The sequence below is a fragment of the Poromitra crassiceps genome (genome assembly GCF_964638095.1).
Source record: "Poromitra crassiceps genome assembly, chromosome: 1".
NCBI lineage: Eukaryota > Metazoa > Chordata > Actinopteri > Beryciformes > Melamphaidae > Poromitra > Poromitra crassiceps.
The window spans coordinates 77,361,941-77,372,598 of record NC_139623.1 but is presented as its reverse complement, the minus strand read 5'-3'; the positions used below and the strand labels follow the sequence as shown (position 1 = coordinate 77,372,598).

Sequence of the window (10,658 nt, the reverse complement as noted above, 5' to 3'; positions counted from 1 at the left end):
ATGAGTCTGTGTAAATGCGTCCCGCAGTATTTTATCAGTAGGCTCGTTTGAGATGAGCAAGTTTTAAAGTAGCTGCTGCTACGCCAGCTTGGTGGCTCTTCACCAATGGGTCTGCTGCTCCTGTTTCTCCCTTCTCCCCACCACCCCTCCCTTCTGTGTGTGGTCACACATTTTCCCTAATAAAGATAAGCATTCCAACACCTTCCTAATAGTCAAAAAACATAAGATAGACACCAAGTCTGTATTTCTAGCTCATCTCTTTCAAGAGTTATAGCCAAAAGCTTTTTCGGACAGTGGTCATATTGGATTTGGTCGCCAAGGTGACCCCGGGGGTCACCGGCTCGGGCACTCTGGCTAAATTGTTAGAGCATGCCCTGGGCTAATTCTGGGCAAAGCTGGTGCTTTTAGACTTGATTTGCATGAACTTAGCCTCAAATTTCTCTAAGTCCCGCAACTATTAGGTTTGAAAAGTTTGTTTTGCATGGTGTTATAAATCGAGTGATAACACATTTAGCTATGATTGGTGCAAGTCTATTACATATTTTCTAACTCTAAAGATGTATACCTTGCCAAAAATCAATATGAGCATTATTCCCAACCCTTCTGGCTCATGTACTAATATGTAGAGATTTGTTTTTCAAGATTTTGAGTGTAAATTACACTTACATTTTTTTTTACCTTACCAAACCTGTTAAAATCATGAAAACAACCCTCTCAATCAATTTCTCATGCCAAAATCATACAAAAAAGTAGTGTCATTTGTCTCTGTATGATGTCTAGTTCAAAAGTTATGACCCATCCATTTTCATCAGACATCGCAATATGCCTGCAAAGATGGCCGCCAAACAGACCCATGGGACACTATTTCAACGGGGTAACAACAAAATGTATTTATTAGACACCTTGAGTACAAAAATCTAGGTTAGAAAAATATATATTTCGGGTGCATGGGGAGCCCCGTTCCTACTCGACTATAGTTTCAACTGAGAAATGAAGGGAGTGAAAACTGAAACACCCCAGTTTTCTTCCATTTCATAAAGCCAATTAGATCTACACATCTCCCAACATCTTCAAGATTTTTGCAGTTAATTGTTGAGGAGAAAAGGCTTTCGCACACCTACGCGACAGGTGCGTCAGAGAAGGGCAAAACCCGACACAGTGAGAAAGAAGTTACTCCCGCACACTGTCTCCAAATGCAAATAAAAGTTTAATAGAATAACGTTTCGGTCATCACGACCTTCATCAGATTCATTTCTGACGTTTCTGATTTCAGATTCATTTCTGACAAATGAATCTGATGAAGGTCGTGATGACCGAAACGTTATTCTATTAAACTTTTATTTGCATTTGGAGACAGTGTGCAGTTAATTGTTGGAATCAAGATCCCAATCCTACGCATCAGACGGCATATCATAATCAGTCACTAAGAGCAGTAGCATCTTGTAAGTATTTCTAAGTGGAAACAAAGACTGTTCAAGCAAGTACAAAACCTTTAGTTTAGCACATATTATTCTTTTATTAAGTCCAAGCAACAGTCAAGCATTTTTACATAATCTCAGTCAACACAGAAAATTTAAGGTATTTTAACAAAAATGTCCTGTTGCTTATCATCTTAAGTCAATCTCATGAAAAACAAGTTATTATACAACGTATACATATGAAATAATGTACAAGGTCCATGCATCGACGCACAGCCACATAATCGTTTTTGCATTAAGTACGAGTCAATCTGCAAGAGAGACGCATGTACACCGAGTGTTAAGAGCGTGTATTGTTTGTGTAGTGTGTGTGAGAGAGTGAGTGAGAGTGAGAGTGAGAGTGAGAGAGAGAGAGGGAGAGAGAGAGAGTGTGAGTGGGAAGTTCTAAGAATGGCACTAGCCATCAATACATCAGTCCAGACAAGAGCACAGCTCCTTCCTCTATCGGTGGTAGTGTGGTGGGCAGCAAATACTACAGCGAGACTGAAGAAGAGGGGGAAACAGGAGGTAGGTACGTTTGGAGAGAGGTGGGAGGGGTAAACCTATGGCGTGGAACCAGGGGGCCGGGGACCGAGAGGTGGGAGGGGTAAACCTATGGCGTGGTGGAACCAGGGGGGTTGGGGGACAGAGTTAAAAGAAGGCATGTCATCTGGGTCTCTCAGCCTGACTTGAAGAGCAGAATGGCCACTTGGCCAAGGTAGAAGTAGATGAAATGCTTTGTCTCGTGTGTCACGTAGCTGCCAAAGTTCCTTCCCACAATGCAGTGCCATGTAGGGTTATACTTCTTGTCAAACTCCTGCCGGGGAAACAACATTAAATGTAGCATTGAAACATCTAGTCAATAAACAGAAAATTAATATATATATTTTTTATAATAGATTAATCATTTGTCATTTATTTTATCAAGTAAAAATAAACATTCCCTGGTTACAGCTTCACAAATAAAAAGATTTGTCCATTTCATATCATTAACCCATTGATACCTGATGCAGCATTTGTGTGTGTATCCCTTTAAGACATGGTTCGCGGTCTTAAAGGGATACACACAAATGAGGGATATACACGCAAATGCTGCATCAGGTATCAATCGGTTAAACAAGCGCAGGGGGTAATGATGCTACTTTCAGAGGCTGTGTACAAGGAGCTATAGCACACAGGAGTGCATTCAAATGATATCACCACTTTTACGCAATACGCTTACCGTAATTAAATGTTACCCTGTGCATCAAGTGCCGCTTAATATTAATCTACACACCTTTTTAATATAGGCAGCAATGTCCTTCTCAATGTTGTACTTCTCCATGGCCTGCGTTGCACAATCCACCGCATCCTGCTGCATGTCCTCAGACATGTCCGCATTCTTTATCACTGCCTTCCTGTCAGTTGACATGGTTGACTGAAGAGGGGAAGAAAAAAGAAAACACAAATGACAACATGCAAGCGTTTACTACACACCTACCAAAAGATCCAAGATGCACACCAGGAAGAGACCCAGTCATTTGAAGTCAAGTTTCAGTGTGTGCAAATGTTGCAGTGGTGGTCAGACCTAACGCATCACTTCACCTCAAACATTAGTAAGAGCACCAATTAGCGAGTTAATCACCATGGTGGGAACTGGGAACTTAATATTCAGCAGTAATATATTCCGTTTTCAGTTTTGCATTTTATCGTCTGCAACATCTTTGTGTTTTCTTTAAAACCACAGTTCACGCGTTTTGGTGCGTGCACTGCCATCTTGGACCGAGCCAGCTGAGCTGAGGCAGGATTGACTCCTGGGTGAGCAGGCTCTTAAGATGCTGCATGTCAACACTACACATCAATTTAGTAAGAGCCCTCTTTTCACCCAACCAAAATCCTTTAGAAAATCTGTGTCGGGCATTAAGATCAGCTTATTTCTGCAATTTGAAGTCACCGGTAGGCTCACATGGGGCAACCTTATTATATCAGAAGCCTAGCTGCTTCAAAATGAGCAGTTTTTAGTGAGCGGTTATTCTTTTAAAAGACAAAGTTTGATGAGAATCGGCCAGTTGTCTGGAAACAGAGTCCAGACGCATGGGCACTGGCATAATTTCGTCTTCTACAGACATTTTACAATGCATTTTAGCCACAGTCAACCGAAACACGTGACAGCAAAGATGGTCAGAAAGATGGCAGATGTGACACATTGCTCAAATTGCCAACAACCTTTTGAAAAAAAAGGCCCAAAAGGGTACAATCGGTCGAAACTAACATGCACTAGCCCAGAACCTCAATTTATTTTTCCCAGCGGAGTCACCAAATGATGCCAGTGTGCATGCGTCTGGACCATAGACATAAATATGGACGTAGCTATCCCATTGAATTTCTTCTCCCTGGCAGATTTCAAACATTGGCTGCCAGCAGAGTGGGAGGAGGGAATGGGTTGAGTCTTCCGCACCTCCGATCACTGGACAGGCGATCTGTCAATCACCCCCTTTTCTATCATCTATTTCAGTGGTTCTCAACCTGGTGGTCGGGACCCCCCAGGGCGTAGCGAGATTATATTGGGGGGATGATTGTCAAAAAAGAACAAAGGAAAACAATTACATTATTTTTCTCCATTGATTCTCCCATTCCAATGGTTTAATGTATTATAAAGTTATATAAACTATAACGAGGGCAAATTCGGCCCAATTGTTAATAACAATTGTTATTCCATGTAATTTGTGTTACTTCTTATATAAGCCGCTTTCACACCGGCCTTGAAAGCCGGAAAATACACGGAAAATGAGATCCGCGCCTCCGATGTGAAAGTTGTGAAGGCGGCTTGGTGGGTAATTGTTGTACGCCTTTCGTTCCGCCAGTGGACCTATAGTCACAGGCAGCGCCGGGTTACCCTGCAACCCGCCTCCACCTGAAAGTGTAGGAGCGGCAAGCCGGAACGGTGCGAATGGTCAGCTCATTCATAAAAAAAATACAGGGGAAATCACCTCATGCAGCAAGAAAGGCATAAGTGAAAGTAAAAAAAGGCGGCCCGGAAGAATGCTCCGTGCCTACATAAGTAGGTTAGGCTTTATGCTCAAACGATGTTGACATTAGTAGGTAAAATTAACGGATATAATAATAAGCTTCAGAGGACTCTAGCTGTCTGTGGCGAGTCGGTCTGAGGATATTCCCTCTGGAAACCAGCTCCAGAACTGCAATCTGTCTAGCTAGCCAGTTGTGCATTCCCTTACAAAAACTACTAACGTTATAGTAGTCATGTGCATTTATAGCCTATACTATTCCCCCGACGAACGTTATGCAGACTGCAGCTGTTTGATATGCGGGCGTCGTCTTTCAGAACAGACGCTAATTAGGCTACTTCATGGGAATAATTTGCTTTACAAAAAACTGGAACCAAAAGATAAGAATTAGCCTTGTACCTAATAGGCTACATGATGGTGCATCTGTGATCCATAAAGTCGATCAGATGAATATTGAAAGCCTTGTTACCATGCTGCATGTGGATCAGTTTGATCCTTAACGACCGCAGCTGCACGTCGTTGGCTGGCATACATCGGCGATGTTTGGTTGTTGAATTAATTCGTTCAGCATACAGTAGCCTAGGCTACACTAACCTATGAAAATATTCATTTGGGCTAGGAGGAGCTGGGTGGAAATGCCTCCGCTCGCCTTTCAATCCGGGAGCGGTGGCTGTCACCTGAAAGCACACCCCAAGACGGGAATGTGGCGGTGCTGCTTGGCTGTGTGTGAAAGCAATTTCTGTGGCGAGGCTGCGGGTTTTGCGGGCCTTCTGAACTGCAATTTTGCGCGATCTGTGTGTGAAAGCGGCTCACACTGGCATTTTGAGTCCCGTGTCGGTGAAGTGGTTACGGCAGCAGTTTTGGCCTTAGCTAATGTAGCTAACAGCTAGCTAGCCATTTAACATACAGGTGTGTTGTTTGCAGCACTCTGTAATGTAATTTGTCAGTCGCACACAAGGTGAGGTCTGCAGGATCTGGATCAGAACACATACCCAGATACAAATGCATCATTATGGATCAGATAATCGTTTCATCATATCCAGATAGTGGGGGTGGGGGATCATGGAGATAGATAGTGTCATGACGAAAGCAAAAGATACATCCCCCCAATATTCAAGTAGCCTATAATACAGTGTGTGTGTGAGTATCCCCCAACAATGATGATCACAGGTAGGCTACCCAATACATTAGATGCAGGGCGCATGTTGCCCCCATTCACTTCTATAGTCAACTTTTGTTGACTAATGAAGTTCATTTCCAAAATATAACTTAAAATAAAGACTTCGTTTTTCATCCAACTCAATGAACATGGTGTTTAACACCTTACCCACTATAGAAAATAGACTAAGGGCCAATCCCAATTGTTATTGTTACTCCTACCCCTTGTTTCTGAGTGTCCCTCACTTTGGCCCTTGCCCTTCCAAACGGAGCCACAAGGGGTAGGGATTGAAAACAATAACCTAGGAAATGGGACACCACTCATTACTTCATAATTTTGGCCAACTGTGATACTGCAGGTATTTATAGATACACTATTTTGTCATCATATTGCATATTACCAGAAAGTAATTGTTTTTGTTGATAATTTACTAATATTGAAATTATACTATTGTATTAGTTGACTGGTTTGCTCAGGAGTAACTGGATCGAGTTGATATTGTAGCTACATAATATTCTGTTTTTTTACATTTTATTCTGGCAATTGGGTTGCTTCATAATCGGGACATTAAACTATCCCATGTGGCTGGCTGGTGCTTGAAGTAGGCGCCCATACCGTCTATGTTAAAATAGTCGCAAAATACCTAACCAAAATGTACACAAATAAATTAATGTCTTCCTTTAATGTCGATACAAAGGCTCACTGGGTCGGATTGTTGAAACACGCATTTCAGAACTCGATATTTGCAAAGATTGCCGTCATTCTTCCACGACCAGGAAACCAGTTCCCACAGCCAATGCAAGGCAAAACACGACCAAACGTACCACAGTAACGTCCGATAATTCATCAAGAAACAAATTCACAGCCCAGCCAGAGCATCCTGAGTCTTTTGTATTCACATTCAACTCAGAATGGAGGCACGTCTCGGTGCATGTTGCCACTCTCCATTTACTTTTGAAGTGGGCAGGGAATTTCATGCAGGTAGGAATCGTTAGTAGGAGGGATTCTATGCAAGGTAAGACCCCAGCACAGCGTCAGCTTGTTGTGTTAGCTGCTGTGAGGGCTGCCTGTTGAAAGTTATGTTGATGCTAAACGCGGTGAACTAATATAGATAACCGATTAACACCAAGAAGCTCCGCTCGTCTTGTGTGTGGATAATGTGACAGTCGTAAATATGCGTACCGTTAATACTGGCAGCTGACATGAGGGCGAGGCATAGACTGTAGCATAGTATCCATTTCCCTGCAGGCAATTAAGGCAAAAGATGACCAAACATACCACAGTAACGTCCGCTTATTCATCAACTCTTCCCGGTGACAGCCGCAGCGAGAGTGATGCAACGTTTTTTTTCTCCTGAAATGTTGCCGCAAACTAATTCCACACCGGCGTCCAAAAGCGTCCTTTCCATTCTATGACTGACTGAGTGATGGCAGTTGAATTCCTCGCGACTTGACCAGCGTGCTCTGCACGTGGTAAAAACGACTTGAGTGAGTGAAATCAGTGAATGCGTGCGCACAGTCGTTGGGTTGGGTAGTGGGGGGAGCGAACCCCAGCTAAAAGTTTTTTGGGGGTCGCGGGCGGCTCAAAAAGGTTGAGAAATGAGAACCACTGATCCATTTTAGTTATATAAAAAAATGACCCCCCTATGGTTGTTATGAAAAGGTGAAATTACCGGTAGCTACAGTATATAGACCAAAACCATGTTTTGCCCCTCACTGGAAAGATATTGAATCCTGTTACAAAGTCAGGCATTTTAACATGGGGGGGAATGCCTACTGCCCCCGACGCCTAGTGGCCATTCGAGGGACTACAGCTTTTCAATTCCCTTCTGCATCATCAGAGGGAAGGGGGTGGGCTTGCCCACTGGTCTGGACTCTGTTTCCAGGCAACTGGCCGATTCTTGTCAAACTTTGTCTTTTAAAAGAATAACCGCTCACTTTTTGGAGCAACTTCCGATATAATAAGGTTGCCCCATGCGTCCCTACCTGTGACTTCAAAGTGCAGAAATATGGCGAGTTTAATGCCCAACACAGAGATTTCCTAAAGGATTTTGGCTAGGCGAATTTAGGGCTCTTACTATGTGTCGTGTTGACACGCAGCATCTGAGCCTGAGGGTTACTCCTGGGTGGTATAATGTATTACTTCAGATTGACAGAGCTGGTGGTGACAGGCTTATGACTTGCATACCAAAAATACCACCAATGCGGTTGGAATAAGCTACAGTAGAACAAGAACACAAAGTAGTGAGAGATTAAAAAACCAAAATATCAAGCTGTGCTTTAGGAAATACCAAAGGCTGTAGCCATTATCTGTTACTTATGCATTATGGACAAAGTGTGAGGAAATCTGGATAAATTTAATGAACACATTTCATCATGTTAGCAGGAGATACGGTTCCACACTATCAGGAAATACTACAAAATGGGGGGGGGGGGGGGGGGGGGACGTCTGTTCAATTTCACGAACCAACCCTAACTAGCCCTAACCCTATCCAAATTAACTCCAATTTAAATCTCTTCGTGCTGTTGGAAATAAGTCTATAGCCCACGCTACAAGGCCCACGCCCACGAGGGACCCTTCCGAATATGACTGAGCTCAGCTTCCTGCTGCAGTGGCCTGCCAACTCAACAGATCAATTCAATTGATCATCTGTGGAATGGAGAGACTGAGAACAAGCTATTCACAATCACAAAACGGATCTACTATCTGCCATATTGGTATCTGTAGGAAGCACTGGAATCGGAACTTCCTGACAAGCTTGGAGAGAAGACTTCTTCAGGCTGTTGGGGACGCCACACACACACACACACACACACACACACACACTCTGAGTAAAAGCCAGGTGTGTAAAAGCCAGGTGTTGTGGCACGGTCTGCGCGTAAAAGATGTTCACACCTCATATCAGTTTGGCTTCACCGTGCATCTATCTAGCCCCTGGAAACCAAACCTCACCGCACTGGCAATGATCTCACCACTTGCATAGAGGATAGTGGCACAGGAAATGCAGGCACAGGCACAGCAGCACAGGCCTGCAGATGTACACATCTTTAGTTTCATTTATTCTGGGCATCACACTGCCTGCCTAGTGCCTACTATGCCTCTAACATTATTTCCAAGTCAAGCAAAGTTACAATCAACCCAACAGAAAACTAATCCAACGGAGCAGCAGAGGAACGAGGATGCTTGTTGTCAGATCAGGCAGGGGGGGCTGTAGTAGGGCTTGTTTTGGGAACTGCAGCACAATAAGTGGCTTTGGCCTTGCTTATATTCTGTGACACACAGACACTATCATCAGACACACAGTGACCTTTTGCTGCACTGGCGAAACTAAGTGAAAACCTAGTCCTAAACGCACCACAGCGACCTGGGTGTCCTTTCACCAGTTAGGCCTCCTCTGTCCAGACCAGCTGCCCTCTCAACGTGCAGGGTCAAAGCCTATCATCCAGGCATGCTGCTGCGTGGTCGCACCTATATCTCAATGGGTCGCACCAGAATAAATAAATACGCCCCCCCTACCCCCGACAGCTGAAAGTCTACGTCCCCAGTGTGGTGGTCCCCCCGGCAATACGTTACTCCATTCATAAATCAATCATGTAATAATTGACTCTTACCGTCTTTCACTGAAGTTTGGCGTGTAGGTGCACTGGGAGCTGGACGTTTCGTTGTTTTGTCGCTCATTTATGCTGTTACAAGCGACGTGCGCACCTGCTCCGCCCTCCGCATCACACCGAGTGTCTGATTGGCTGAAACGGAGCCTCCACCACCGGGCGTGGGCGTTTTCCTCTAGCGGGCCGGCCAGTGCCTGCATCTTATTTCCACCCAGAATGCACCGCTGCCGTGCTCCTGCTCCTCCTCCTCCTCCTCCTCCTCCTCAGGGAGGGAGGTGATCGATGAGAGTGAGTGGGTGATCGATGTGGGTGATCGATCCTCCTCATACAGTGATATCTCCATGTGTGATGTGACTCAAGTGATAATGCCTACTCAGGTGTGATGTTAACGCAAATCCAGCAGTGAGTAATATTATTACTAATAATGAGGTAGCAGACGTATGACAATAAAGTCCTTTAAAAACGAATTGCTTTTCTTTAAAGCCTATTTTATTTTCTCATTCTACTCTTCAGTAGTCTGTGGGCTAAGTAACACAGTAGCCTACAGAATGACACTTTATTTGTAAGCAGGAGTGGTGTTTGTGCATCATAAACCAACATAATCATAAACCAATGGTGATAAAGGTGGGACCCTCTCCATCTCACTTTGCTCTTCAGATTTATCTTATGGGTCACCAGTGGGCTGCAGCAGGAAATTAGGTAGTTTTGTCTCACAAGTCTTGGCAATAATACATCTGGTTGCATTTTGAACTAGCCTACTACTACTGTTGCACAAAAGGTCAAGGAAATGGCAGTGTTGGGGGGGGGGACTTTGCTCTGATGGGATCCACTGCAGTTGATCTGCAGTCAAACAAATCATAGCACTGGTTGATATGCCATTTGCCAAAACACCAGTTGTCATGTTCATGTCACTCAGTAGTGCAACGGTTCACATGTCTCAGGTAATTTCCGAACAGCTTTCGGCAATCAAGGAACCATTTGCAAATTGCAGCTGCAGATATAGCCTACTGCAGTCCCATGCTTTAACTTTTCCGACCAAGTACCAGTAGGCTATGTACCAAACCAATTTCCCAGGGACCACTTCCACTGCATACGGTCTTATTTTGGGGTACTGAGATCCGAATATTGCATTTCCAACTTTCAAGAATTTGTGGAGAGAAAAAAGAACACACAAAGTTGGCTTTTACAGTTACCTCACCTGCAACTCGACCACAACCTTCAATCTATCATGTACATCTAAAGCAGTCTGCGCTTGTCAGTTGGGAGTTTTGCTGTCCCCTTGAGATGGAGAGTATAATCTATGAACCTCATAATTACAGTAGATATACGAAGAAAAACACACACAAAAACTATTATTAAAAGTTTTATTGACACAAATCAAAACTTCAAGATACTGGAGATTAGACTTAGCAAAATCAGAACTCTTCTT

The 10,658-nt window shown here is 43.8% G+C and overlaps 1 protein-coding gene across 1 annotated transcript; it reads right to left on the bottom strand.

The window, feature by feature from the left end:
• Positions 1 to 1,505: 1,505 nt before the first annotated feature.
• Positions 1,506 to 9,342, bottom strand: dynll2b (dynein, light chain, LC8-type 2b). Its single transcript, XM_083644435.1, has 3 exons — positions 9,233 to 9,342; positions 2,734 to 2,874; positions 1,506 to 2,274 (listed from the first exon to the last, which is right to left on the bottom strand). The coding sequence occupies exons 2-3, from the start codon at positions 2,866 to 2,868 to the stop codon at positions 2,137 to 2,139; spliced, it is 273 nt and encodes a 90-aa protein (XP_083500561.1). The 5' UTR covers positions 2,869 to 2,874; positions 9,233 to 9,342; the 3' UTR covers positions 1,506 to 2,136.
• Between the last annotated feature and the right edge of the window lie 1,316 nt (positions 9,343 to 10,658).

Excerpts from the sequence above, each read along its gene's own strand:
- dynll2b (XM_083644435.1), bottom strand. The coding sequence starts at position 2,868 with ATGTCAACTGACAGGAAGGCAGTGATAAAGAATGCGGACATGTCTGAG. Across the intron at positions 2,275-2,733 it reads TTGCTGCCTATATTAAAAAG|GAGTTTGACAAGAAGTATAA; the intron begins GTGTGTAGATTA and ends TTTCCCCGGCAG.